Raw genomic sequence first — 14,929 nt, forward strand, 5'->3', positions numbered from 1 at the left:
TTATATAAACGTGATTTAAAAATGGTTATTTTTAATTAAAAATTATACGAAAATAGGAAAGATTTAACTAATATTAATTAACTATAAACTGGCTGGAATTGTCCTATATTTTGCTGGACGTAGTTTAGAACTGTGTCAAACTGTTGTTTCACGTTTCACCTGGTGTATAAATTATTTCATTTTTTATTTTAAATTAAAAAATGTATACTACTTTATATATAGAATGATCTACCAGTGATCGGTGGATAAAACTAATAAAAACTTGTAGTTGTCGCGGGTTCGCACCTAATCCAGTGCGGTTTTCCGGGTTTTCTTTACGTGTCTAACACTTAAATAGGGACCAGTTTTCCCATAAACACCTAAATAGGGGCCAGTTTTCCCATAAATAGGGGCCAATTTCCAGTAGAAAGTCCTCCTGCAAGCGAATTGCATTGCCTTATCCAATGAAATCAAACATAAAATGTTTATTAATTAGCTTAAAAATGCTTCATTTTAGCTTTAAATTATGAAAAATAATTCGTCAAGAATTAACTTTTGTAACGAATATAACAACTTTTCATATTTCTCAATATTCAAAAAAGGGCCGTTGGCACAATTTTCAAAAATCTTGTCCGTTTACTTGGCTGGTCCGGAAATAACGGTGACGTCAAAAATGATTTTTATCTCCGTCACGAAACGCAAAATGACAGAATTTTTATAATAATATCTACTGTATTTTGATCTTTATTGTTTATAGATATAAACTATGCAGCGAAGTGATAGAAGAGCAATTTGGCATACACTCTAGGTGTAAGCGGGCTAACCCCTTGTTGCACATATACGGGACTATTACCAGGGGGAATAATAATATTTTATTATACCTACTCGTAGGTACTACCAAACATATTTTTCGGCCGGATGGCCGAGCGGTTAGGGGGCATCTTACCGCTTTCGGGACCCGGGATCGAATCCGGACGATTAAAAATGTTCTCGATCGTTTCACATTTTAAATGGAAAATAAAAAAATGTTCGGGAAAACGATTCGATATTAATAATTATGTTGGCAAATCTGTGCTATTTAAAAGTTTCTCTAATCTATTTAATTCATATTTCGGTTAGTATAATAAACACTAAAATGGCGCGATTAAGCATAAATATAATAAATTTATTTACTATATTTATGCAAGAAAAATTTATTTGAATAATTAATAAAATAAAATGCAATGAAATTATTAAAATATAATTTTTTAATGTTATTTAAGTATCGAGTCAAGAGATTATATAAACATTACGATGCAGAATTCAGATGGCGCGAGACATTTCGACAATAATTCGAAGCGTGTCGCATGATTCGAATGATTATAAAATATTAATCAAATAATTTAAAATATTAATATGCGAAAATTTAAACATTTTGACCCCGAATAAACAAATCGTCTGCTTTTTGTCACATCGTCTGCTAAGTTGGTGACGTCATTAATCTCGTAGTCATAAACGCGACCGGGATCCATTTCAAATTTTATAAATGGCTTCTTCCTCTTATTTTATAAGTAATTTAGAAAAAATCCGTTAGAATCGCTGCCAATGAGAAACGAGAATCGAGTCACGATATTAAGAAATTCCCTTCTGGCCACCCACATTTATTATTTATAAATATATACATGCGTTATATGAAAATGTAATAAAAGACCTTCACTTTATGTCTTGTTTTTTCCCTAACTTCCTTCAGCAAAGGTAAGTTCATGTTTATTGCTTAATAAAAACAATTACAAATATTAATTGCTTTATGTTTCATTTTATGGGTTTTAACTCAATTAGGAGCTCATACATTGATACAATTTATGGGCTTTTAATGTGTTAATGGTGTGCTATATAAAGGAGTAATTAATAATTGTTTTCCATAAATCATACAAACATACAACAATTACATACAAAAAACTATCATTAGACTTGGAAATTTTTATTCAGTCCTTTATAGGATTGAATAGATTTTATTCTTTTTTAAAACTTTCTGCTCGGGTGATCACTAAGAGGACCTTTTTATTAAGCCCATTATAAGTTCGACCATGCCCATATTGAGGAGGTTTGATAGTGAGAGAGGGGGCCAAATATTCTTTATTTAAATAAAAGAATAAATCCGGTATTTCGGGCCCCGTCCCCCAATATCAAGCCTCCCCATTGTGGGCCTGGTCGAACTTATAATGGGCTTAATAAAAAAAAAAGGCCCTCTTAGTGATCACTGAGCGGAAAGTGTTTTAAAAAAGAAAAAATCTACTCCATCCAGATATATCGGACCCCGTCCCCCACTACCCGGCTTCCCCATTGTGGATCTAGCCCAGTGTTTCTCAACCTCTAACGAATCGTCGCCCCTTCAATAAAACCGTTACGTAGTACCGCCCCTTCACTACAAAATTCCGATGCCGAGGGCCAAGACTAACGCCAAATTCTTACTGCATTGAATAGAATAGTGATTCGTATAATGTTATTTGTTTAATTATTGTAGGATATAACGAATAAAATACCTAATTATTCTTAATATAACGTTTTACTATATCGCCCAGAAAATTGTTTTTCGCCCTCCAAAATATAAATTGTTACTAATCACCCCCTCAACATGAAAAAACGCCCACATGGGGCGATATCGCCCCCGTTGAGAAACACTGGTCTAGCCGAACCCGTAATTGACTTATTAAGAGGGCCTTTTTTAGTAAGCATATTATGGGTTCGGCCAGGCTCACAATGGGGCGACTTTATTCATCCCTGTAAAGGATTAAATAAAGTTACACTTTCTGAATAAGGATTCTGTAAATTTTACAGGGAATAAAATGTACAGAATCCTTATTAATTTTCCTTAAAGAATTTTATTTTTATAAAGTTGTAACAAGGAAAGAATCCTGTAAAGAATTAAAATTTTAGTTATATTAACATATTTCCGGATGAATAATAAGATTTAATTTTTTAAAAGTTACAAAATTGCACTAAAAAAAAAGACGTAAAGTATAGATAATTATGTCTATGTGACGTTATGTTATTTATAATTAAATTTTAATAATTATTGAAGTTATAAGATTTTTTTATATTTCATAATTTTGAAAGGCATTTNTTTTTTTTATCGTTAAATTTTTATACATTCAAATTCTAGGAAATTATTAAATATTTTCAAAATTATAAGATTTTTTTATATTTCATAATTTTGAAAGGCATTTGATATACAGTATTTGGTACACAATAATATCTAGTTTTCATTTTCGTAAACGTTTTTGCAGACTTAACTCTTCTGTTTAGTTTCCTCTCTTCTCTTTTATTACTCTGCGGAGACTTTTTTGCGCCTCTTTTGTTAATGTTTATCCCCTTTTTTTTGGCAGACTTTATTATCTGGACTTCTTCTTTTTGAGGAAAGGTGACGTTTGCCATTTTCCTCTAAGAATTTTCTAACCTTCTTTTGTCTTTTTTAAAGAGATTGGATTCCTAAAGTAGTTTTTTTCTGTAAGATGGTACAATGAACCATTTTTTAGGTCGAGGGGCATAAAGCATTTTTACTAATAGTTCATTTTACAATCTACAGTTTCGTGTTTGTTCATGTAGGTCATGTCAAATGTTTGAATCTGATGCCTGTTTCGTCAGTGATCATCTACTTGTGACATTATTTATTTAACGCTGTTTACTTTTAAACGCAAGTCGGGCGGTAGTAAAGGGTAAAAAGCGTTAGTTTGGGTAACGTCTTCCCTTCTTGTTCCATGTGTACCATGTGAAACAGGTATTAATTAACTCTGGTGTGACTTATCAGTTTCTTACTGTGTTATGATATTTTTACTTGATGAATGGATTCATAGTGTATTATCGAGCATTGTCACATATGCACCGCTCAAGAATATCTCACTAAGGAATTTAAACAGATAGTCAAGTTCCAGCAGGTATGGCGAAACCAGAAAGTGGAATTAAGAGATCAAGATGTCATGACTCAGAAATAAAGATAGTAAGCCGAGTAACCAGTGAAAGAAACGAAATAACTATGTTTACGGTTATCACAGTAAAATCATCTGTAAGGATTGTGAATATAAATACAGTGTAAATAAAATTTTCTCTATGAATTGCTTAAACAGATTAAATAAACACATGTTAATATTATGGAATTCATTTAAAATTTTAACAATTTTGTATCATTTAATTACTTTAAAAATTAACAAATAGATTTCATGATTATAAATAAGTGGGAAAAAATGTTAAAAGTAAATTATGTGAAAGTATAAACAATAATTGCTATTTATTTACTTGGTCAAATTTACATGGTGCCAAAAATGTAAGAATTTTCATAGTACCTGACACGGGTTAAATAAAACAAAAATAATAAATCGTTACTATCAAAACAGCGATGAATGAATCAGATTATTGATTTTTTTCCTCACACGTAAAGGATATAATTGTTAATTTAAAATATTTTTAAAAATATAACTATTTTAAAAGATAAATTTTTGGAAATTTTTCTTTAATTTTAATTAAAATTATTTTGTGCAGATGTCCATGATCTCTCACGTCACGTTAGCTGTGGCGTTACTCTATGTGACGGTGAGTTCAGTATCCTCTTCTGATACAAGTGAGTATAAAATCATATCCTAAGAACGAATTTAAAATTTCAAATATTAATTATTATTTTAAAGAGAAAATAACTTGATTTATTTGTGTAAGATAGATTACTTTCAAGAAAATGTAGGGTGACTCGAAAGTCGGTTGACGATTGTATAAACTAAATTGCAATTAATTAGTTAAATTAATTAAAAACACAATTAATTTAAACCAATTTTATAAAAGAACACAGGTTCTAAACTCAGTTTGTGACTCATATTTACAAGTATACTGGAACATAACAAATAAAACAACGGCTTTTGGTCACCCTATACATAAAATAAATGATAATTATTAATAATAATTATATAATTGATTATTTGAAATATTTTATAGATGAATTTAAACCTGAGATTACAATTTTTGATCTAATTTAAAAATATAGTAATTAATTAAATGGTAGTCAAGTTAATTCTTAAAATTTAATTTTTGAAAATCAAAATAAAATGTTTTTTTTTCAAGGATGTATAATTCAAAATTATTTGTATCCGCGAGATTTTCAAGAATCTAATATCCAGTCGCTTTAAATATATGAATGAATGGTAAAATAATTAAATAGGATATATACAGATGTTTTTTTGTGGTTTATAGAAAACATTCTGGCAAAACTCCAAGATTAAGACCCCGATAACACTGAAATATTTATGTAATATCTTGAAAAATAATTTGTAATAGTAGTATAATTTCTATAGATATGCGATTTCGTTGTAACTGGAAAAGGGAGAAGTTTTAAGTATTCATTTCAAATACATTATTAAGAAAACGTGAATGCGTTTAGATCGTTATTGTTATCCATAAAAAATTTATTATATATATATATATATATTAATGGATGAAAATTAATTCACATATGTATGAATCAATTTTCATTTATCCTGAATTAAAATAATTCTTTCAACTATTTTAATAGCCATTTTTAACAACTTTTCCAGTCAAGGTAACACATTTACTTTCGAAATTATTTACTAATCAATCATAAAAGATGGATAGTGAAATTATTTCAAATTATGATAAATGATAAACTGTAAATTTTTTTTATCGTTAAATTTTTATACATTCAAATTCTAGGAAATTATTAAATATTTTCAAAATTTGATTTTTAGGTCTTTGTGATTCCAATAAATTTCCCAAAAAGAGATTAGTGTGCGTATATAGAGAAGATAAGTCGTTAACGAAACTAGATCCATGTCTTTGTAATTATATTTTATATGAAGCCGTCGACTTAAATGGAACGTACGAACTTATCGATCCTAAAAACGGTAAGTTCGATGTAATTTAATGTAAGTTTGATGTAATAATAATAATGTGAAAAACGAACAAATAAGGAAAGCAAAGTAAGAAAAAGAATGACTCACTGCTTTACAAATCATAATAGATAAATTTTGTCTGTCACTTTAAATGATTATTCGTGTCGACATTACAAAGAAGAAACCGATGACAACATCGTAACCTTTAAGTCACAAGGTTAAAGTTGATGACCCGAAATGTCTCTTCCAAGGAGCTGTCTGCATCCTACTTTCTTATCCTGAACCGGTTTAAGCTGCCTGTAGGCGGATGATCAAACCAAAAAACACATTTATATATTTTATTTTTTTTTTTAAATATACATATACAGTACACACTAAAATAGTAATAAAAAAGATTTTAAAGAATATATTTTGATAAATATATACTTATAAGTTTAAGTAAGTATTTGGTCTTATTGTGTAGTTATTATAAATTATTAAATTTTCGTAATAAATACTGCAATAATGGAAATAAAAAGTCCTTAGAAAATATATTTAACAAAATAAATATCAATTTTCGAATAGGATTTCAATCATTAACTGATTTGAAGAAAATAAACCCGTCCTTACAAATTATCATAACTTTAAGAAGATTAGATTTAATATCTCAGATAAATGATTCCGACATAAAACTGCTGGCAGAAGAAATTAGAAATTATCTCCATCGACACGATTTGAATGGGATTAATTTAGAATGGAAATATACAGCAGCAAATGAAGAAGATTCGCTGGAGGAAATCAGTCATAAATTCACAAATATTGTACAGGTAAGTTAAGAGATAATTAATTTAGACGTATGCTTTAAATTAAAAATGCTTCATAAACAATACTTTAATGAATATATTATAAAATTTTACGATTCTCCATCGCCGGCGGTCACAACTGTCCTTGATTATTCTTTGTTTGAGAAAATAGTTAATATATTGCAAGCCGTTAAGAGCATCGAAATTATTATTTGTGAAATTTAAAAAAATATAATTAATGATAAACACATATTTTTAAATTTCACTCCTTTCATATTTTTTTTATTTTGAAGTTAAACATTCCTGATATGTATCAATTAATAGTTTGATGCCACCTCAAGAAATTCAATGTAAAAATATTTTCGTGGAAATAGCATTTATAGAAATCAGAATTGTGACATCGTAAATGTATATTCCATTATTTATTTTAACGTAATTTTTGAAAAGTTAAATCGTTTCGTAAGTTTAAAAATTTTGTTATCGTGCTCAATTGCAATCTAAATTAATATATTCTCATTTTTAATAATTATTTTTCGTTTTAGCAATTAAATGATACTTTAAGAAACACATCAATCATCGGAGGGAATTATCCAATAATTACAGTTACTATTAGCAATTACCCTCACATACTTGAAAGAGGATATGAATTTCACAATTTATCCAAGTTCGTATTAATTAAATGATTTAATTATAAAGTTAAATGAACGAGTATTTTAATTAATTTGTAAATTATATATTAATTCCTTTCAATAGATTCGTAAATTTTTTTAATCTGCCAGCGTTTCGATTTGATCATCATCCAGATAACGTTGTTAGGCATCTTAGCAGACTCCATGGAGTCGACGACATGGAGAATGTTGTAAGTAAAATTTTTAAATTAATATATAATTTTTTTTATATAATTCTTTTCATTTTGTTCAAATTATTTATGGAAAACAGATAAACTTAGAGAAAAATCACTTGACTGAGATTTTAATTTATAAATTAATGACTGTGACTTCGTTTTCATTCTCGCAGGATTCAAGCGTTGATTTACTTCTCAGTTTGGATGTTCCTAAAGAAAAACTGAACGTCGGATTTCCTACTTTTGCAAAAGCTTACGTCTTAAAAAATGAAAGTCTTACAGTTCCTGGATCACCAGCTACTGCTATTGGAAATGATACAGAACCAGCTACTTGGATTTTAACTCATTCTCAAGTATGTATCACAATTTCTATCAATTTATTTTCAAATTATATAAGGAATTTGACGAAATCATTTGATTCTAGTGGTGTTCTCTGTCAAAAGAGGGAAACTGGACATTCGAGAGAGAGAGGGATCAAACAGCTCCTTATGGATATAATGGACCTCTTTGGGTCGGATTTGACGATGAAATTAGCTTAAAACTAAAGGTTGGTTCGAAAATATTTTTCGTGTCATTTATAGATAATTTTAATATTTATTTTATTAAAAATTGACGAAGTTAATTCTTAAAATTTAATTTTTGAAAATCAAAATAAAATGTTTTTTTTTCAAGGATGTATAATTCAAAATTATTTGTATCCGCGAGATTTTCAAGAATCTAATATCCAGTCGCTTTAAATATATGAATGAATGGTAAAATAATTAAATAGGATATATACAGATGTTTTTTTGTGGTTTATAGAAAACATTCTGGCAAAACTCCAAGATTAAGACCCCGATAACACTGAAATATTTATGTAATATCTTGAAAAATAATTTGTAATAGTAGTATAATTTCTATAGATATGCGATTTCGTTGTAACTGGAAAAGGGAGAAGTTTTAAGTATTCATTTCAAATACATTATTAAGAAAACGTGAATGCGTTTAGATCGTTATTGTTATCCATAAAAAATTTATTATATATATATATATATATATTAATGGATGAAAATTAATTCACATATGTATGAATCAATTTTCATTTATCCTGAATTAAAATAATTCTTTCAACTATTTTAATAGCCATTTTTAACAACTTTTCCAGTCAAGGTAACACATTTACTTTCGAAATTATTTACTAATCAATCATAAAAGATGGATAGTGAAATTATTTCAAATTATGATAAATGATAAACTGTAAATTTTTTTTATCGTTAAATTTTTATACATTCAAATTCTAGGAAATTATTAAATATTTTCAAAATTTGATTTTTAGGTCTTTGTGATTCCAATAAATTTCCCAAAAAGAGATTAGTGTGCGTATATAGAGAAGATAAGTCGTTAACGAAACTAGATCCATGTCTNGATTTGTGGGATAAGTAACACATACTTTCTTCAAACAGCATTCAACTTAGTATTCTCTGAATGGAAAGATGTCCTACTTTTGCTACCAACACCTCTTTCATATTATAATAACATACTTTCTTCAAACAGCATTCAACTTAGTATTCTCTGAATGGAAAGATGTCCTACTTTTGCTACCAACACCTCTTTTATATTATAATAAAAGAAATTTGTCTTTAAATTCTTTGAAAAACACATTTCACTTGTAAAAATAAATAGCGTGACTCGATCTCATCAAAAAATTCGGATAATAATCGTCGTAGAGTGAAAAAGAAATAAGCACATTTGTGTACCCGTGAAGAACCTTATAGAAAATTACAAATTATTAAAATGTTAATGATTAGCGAACTTAATTGAGTATTACATTATTTTTAATTTGTATTTTTAGGCAAGATATGTATTGTTGAGAGATTTAGGAGGCGTTACTGTGTGGTCTATTAATGATGACGACGTGAAAAATGTTTGCGGAGATGGGAATTTTCCACTCATAAAGAGCGTCAGAGAAATTTTAAACAATTTTAACGAAAACGTGAACAAAATTGATGTAAACGACGAGGAGACTTCGGAGTCGCAAAATGTGGAAGTTGTAAAGAGAAGCAGCATCGTGAAGAGAGCGGGAGAGGTTGGACCCGAAAATAAATTTCTCTGTCATCGTAGAGGATACTTTCGACATCCGGAAGATTGTTCCCTGTTTTATCGTTGCGTTAAACCTCGACTTCTACGTGATAGAGCTTATATCTTAGTTTACGACTGTCCCAGAGGATTAGTGTACGATGAAAGATATGAGATTTGCAACTGGCCATCTTGGAGTCCTCCCTGCGATGGATCGGGAGAAGTATTTCCAGTTCCAAGAAAACGTTTCAATTGCCCCGGAGTAGGCTATTTTCAAGATCCAGAAAATTGTAGATGGTTTTATTACTGTTCTGTTTTTGGTAATGGTGTTCCTCGAGCCTACGAGTTCAGATGTCCATTTCCTTTATTGGGTTTCGATGAAGAAAAACGAATGTGTAATTGGAGATGGCAAGTACCCGGTTGTCAAATGGATAACCGTTATAGGTCGAGACAGGGCCGTCAGAGGCGCCCGTCTTCCACCGCAGCCACTGAAAATACTCAAACTCTAACTTCACCAGGATCTTCTATAGGCCCTATTGGACCTTTAGGTCCTATCGGTCCCGTTTTAGGGTCCACAACATTTGACTTACCTCGTCGTCCATTCGATTTCACTCGTCGCCCATTTGATTTCACTCGCCGTCCGTTTGATTTAACTCGCCGCCCCTTTGATTTTCTTTCACGACGTCGACGTCCGTTTGGGGTGAGTAGATTCTATCCACAGAGACCAACACTTTTATCCATAACAACTTACGACGCAGACAATCTTCCTAGACTTACTTACAATTTTAACCATCGTCCGGCAAGTAGATACAGTCATCCTTCTATCGGTAAACAGACTGTAACTCTTCCCCTAGATAAAAACATCGACAGTGACAAAGATAACGATAAAGATGACGAAGATTTCGGAGATGAAGATGACGTTTCAGAAACAAAAGATAGTAACGATGATTTAGATGAGGATAAGGAAAGTACTAAACCTCTCCCAGCCTCCGCTCCTGTTAGAAAAGAAGAAGTGAAATATAACTATGATGAAAAACCTCAAGAAGAAAATGTGCATGAAGACCCACCTCCGCCTCAAGATCAACATCCGAGATATGTAAGTCAACCAGACCCACCTCCGCCTCAAGATCAACATCCGAGATATATAAGTCAACCAGACCCAAATGATTATAGCAGATTAACTTACAGTTACCCAACTGGACAGTATCAGCCACCAGCGAGTGATCGACCCGGTTTGATGATTACTGTAAAACGGCCAACACCCGTGGTTACACCTCAGTATTATTATCCGAATGAATTACCTTATAACGGATTTACTTCACGTTCTGGCCCTAGAGATTTTACCATTAAATTTGAATTACTTCCTAGAAATAATCATCTAAATGGTTTTTCTCTCTTCGGACGTAGAAGTGGCATCACACCTCCCGTTCAAAATACTGGATCTTCTCCATTCATACGTATCGATTTCCCTCCTTTGCAACAAGGATTGCTACGAAGATCGTCCGCAGATCCAAAAGATACGATTGATAAAGAGTCATACACTAAGGCTTCTATCGATGACAAAGATATAAAATACAGCAGAGCTTTTTCTCTGACCGAAGAAAAATCAAATAAAACATCTGAAAAAAGTTTAATTTACGTCACTCCTAATGGTTTTACCAATGTAAGGCCTTCTGGATCTTTTCCATTTGTAGAATTACCTCTAAATCCTAAAATTCCAGGAAAAAAGAAAGACTTAACTGAACAACCTGTTAATGAATATACGGAAAATAAAGGTGATGCAAATTGGAAAATTATTCCAACTTTGCAACATTTAATGGAAACTTTGAGTGGTTTTGTGACTAAAACAACCCCGGAAACGCCTGTTGCTGATAGGAGGTTTGATAGATTTGGGTTCGGAGCTCGTATCCGTGGAGGCGGAGGAGGAGGAGGAGGAAGAAGATCCAGTCGAGGTAGAACTAGAACCACAACATCTGCACCTACAACTACAGAAGCAATAGAAGATGAAGATATAACGTCAACTACTGTTACCACGATAGAAAGTACGACCGTAACGACTCAGATTCCAACCACTAGTAAACCTTTAAGAGGAAGAGGAAGAGGTTACACTTATGAAAGAGGAACACAGAGAGGATTCGCGGATTACAACGATTATACTGATGATCCATATTCAAATTACGATAGAAACTCTCGACGAAGAAGTCAAACTAGAGGAAGAGGGAGAGGAAGAGGAAGAGGACGGACTACTACCCCGTTACCAACAACGACCGAATTACTAGAAACTACTACGATGACAACAGAAATTCCGACGACGACAACAACAACGACAACTACGACGACAACGCCAACTCCAAGGCAAAGAGGACGCGGAAGAGGAAGAGGAAGGAGTAGAGACAGAGGAAGAATTGATGAACCTACATCTAGTAGGAAACAAACTACTATAGAAATTTCATCAACCGAATCGTCACATATAAATACAATTATCCCTACTGAAAATACACTTATTTCCACTGAAAATCCAGAAATCACAACTCAGACTGTTCCCATAGAAACTACGGCCAGCGAAAATTTATTCAATATAACTGCCGATGTGGATGAAATAGACACTGAAAATAATCAAACCGAAATCAATGCCACTCTTAGCGAAGTAGAATTGGATAATGAGATATTGAATATTTTAAATAATAATAATTTATTGGAAAACATAACCTCAAATGATTTGCTCGTTAAGAAAATATTAAACGTTTCTAACGATTTATTTAATTATAGTGAACCACTTAATATCACTGACGAATCGTTTTACAATTTTACTACTGAACTAATTCTAAATATTACCAGTCAGATTCCTGAATCAAATTTTTCAGCTATTGATAATGCTTCAAACACATCTGATATAGTGAACAATAATAGTGTAAAAAATGAAAATGATTCCCTTACTATCAGTAATAATGAACATGTGGATATTAATAAAAGAGTGGACGAGAAAATAGAAAATGAAAATGATTTGATTATCACTATTGCTCCTAAAACTGATATAATTGATACTACAGAAAAAATCAATAAAGAAACTGTGTTAGAGGAACCAAAAACAGAACTAAATAAATTAGAAATTACAACGCAGAAAGCTAGTACTACCACCACCACTACAACTACTACAACTACCACTACTCCCTCCACCACTACCACTACAACCACCCCCTCCACTACTACCACTACAACTACCCCTACCACCACCACCACCACCACATCTACTGCTGCCTCTACTACCACTGAAGGAACGACTACAAAGCCAACAACAAAGAAACCAAAGCGAGGATGGGATGACAATTTCACAACTCCTAAATCTGAGTTTGCTAGAAGGACCAGAACAAGAACTAGATCTTCATCACGACAGACAAGAAAACAAACCCCATTAGCTCGCATTCCTGTCACTACTACTACTACAACGACCACTACTACTGCTACACCATACAATGTAGATTACGTACAGCCTCAAACATCTTCAGCGCCTAGATCTTATCAATATGAACCCGAAGAAGAAGGCGAAGAAGAAGATGAGTACGAGGATGATGGATATAGCTCTACCGATTACGTCACTCCACAAACTAGACAATTTAGAGGACCTCAAAGTAGTACATACAGGACGACAGAAAACTATGGCAATACTCGAGTTCAGCAACCACAAATGACAAATGTTAGAAATCGACCTCAAACTCCGAAGACGTTTTCGGATGAAGATTTAGAAGATATTTCAGATGAAGATTACATCGATGATGATTACTTAGTTGATGACAAAAAATCTCAAGTTAGGCCCACATTCGTAGACCCAATAGACAGTCAACAATACGTCACTAAAGGTGTCCAAAAACTTAATGGATACGGAAACATAGGTCAAATCCAATATGGAGCACCTCCCCCTAGAAACATAAGACCTGGACAACCTGAAATATCTTACGGAATAACAACTTCTCGACCTAAGTATTCGTACGAAGGTCTGCTAACAGGAGAGCATCGCAGTACAGATCCATCTCAGCAATTCAGAAAGAGGTTCCATCCTGCATCATCAACCAGAATCTATACGTCTCAACCATACACTACATCTCAGTCCGGTCAGTCAGGAATTTATTATTCGACTCAGCAATTTAGAAGGCGAACAGATGGACAATTTTACGATCCATCCACAACATTCAGCAGAAGAATGGATGATGTCGAAGAGATTCAAGATGATTTATCGAATTCTAACTTAAATCGAGAAGGGAAGGATCTGAAATTGCCATTCAATCAGGAAGAAACACCAGAAAAAGGATTAAATCCCGATGTAAATAAAGTGTCTGCAAGAACTCCGAAAAATATCGAATTTCCAGCTGCTTCTACCGTTTTTAAATACATACCTAAACTGACACCCCCACCAGATAAAAGGCCGGAAGAGAAGACCAATCTTCCTTTCGTAGTGACATCAAAAACAAACGACACACGTAACGAAATACCAGAAATCGCTTGCACGAGGCCGGGACTTTTCTATCACCCGGACGATTGTAACAAATTCTACGAATGCTATTGGGATAAATGGATAAAAAAATTCACCCTTCACATGTTCGAGTGTCCCATTAAATTAGCATTCGACGACAGGATATACGGATGTAATTCTATCGCTCTAGGCCCTTGTGAAAAGAACAAACAACCCAAACAACCTTCTACTTGATGTTCCCTAAAAAAACACATCCTTAAAATAAATGACGCGATCCGATGTACATAATGGACATTAAACGAAGTGGATGGCATTGAAGCGAAGGTGAGGATGTAGAATGATACGAAGATTACTGTGATTTGAAGCAACGACCATTAAACATTTCCAAATTAATTTTTAATTGGGTACATAGATGTTACCTTCCAAAAATAATATTTAACGAATTTATTATTTTATATATATAAATATATTTCAATTAGTCTAGTTACTCAGTTTCACATAAATTAAATAGTTTATAACTCTCTCCAACGAACTGAAAAGTTTCGTTAGTAAATCGTTTTCAATGATTTCTGTTGAACAGAATTAATTATCTGTAAAAAAATATATTGAATTTACTATGTATATTGTTCGTTTTCTGTGTTATAATAAATAAAATTTGTTTTTATAAACCGAAAATATGTTTGAAAATCCCGAATAGATTATGACGTTTCCAGGATGCTATAATGTAACAACAGGTTACTTTTCCGGCTGTTATAACATATTATAATAGTGTGACATTTGACCTTCCGGATTTTTGAAATCACGTTTTGACATTCCCTGAACCCCAAAAAGTAAAATAACGGGTGTATGTGTGTCTTTGTGTGTGGGCGTTACTTTCGTTTAACATCTCATGGCGGAGTAAAGATTAAGAAACGAAATTTGGCATGGTAAC

General features: G+C 32.1%; 1 protein-coding gene across 2 annotated transcripts; it reads left to right on the forward strand.

Annotated features, from left to right (window-relative positions):
* Positions 1–1,432: 1,432 nt before the first annotated feature.
* LOC111613983 lies at positions 1,433–14,870 on the forward strand. 2 transcript variants are annotated; one of them, XM_023355337.1, is made up of 10 exons: positions 1,433–1,713; positions 4,495–4,573; positions 5,706–5,861; positions 6,414–6,655; positions 7,174–7,295; positions 7,385–7,490; positions 7,649–7,828; positions 7,900–8,022; positions 9,307–10,615; positions 10,664–14,870. In XM_023355337.1, the coding sequence occupies exons 2-10, from the start codon at positions 4,495–4,497 to the stop codon at positions 14,230–14,232; spliced, it is 5,886 nt and encodes a 1,961-aa protein (XP_023211105.1). In that variant the 5' UTR covers positions 1,433–1,713; the 3' UTR covers positions 14,233–14,870. The 2 variants fall into 2 exon arrangements, with proteins under 2 accessions (XP_023211105.1, XP_023211104.1); XM_023355336.1 differs by having other exon boundaries at positions 9,307–14,869.
* The last annotated feature ends 59 nt before the right edge of the window (positions 14,871–14,929 follow it).

Source organism: Centruroides sculpturatus, unplaced genomic scaffold (assembly GCF_000671375.1).
Source record: "Centruroides sculpturatus isolate CEXI.00-Female unplaced genomic scaffold, Cexi_2.0 scaffold2095, whole genome shotgun sequence".
Classification (NCBI taxonomy): Eukaryota; Metazoa; Arthropoda; class Arachnida; order Scorpiones; family Buthidae; genus Centruroides; species Centruroides sculpturatus.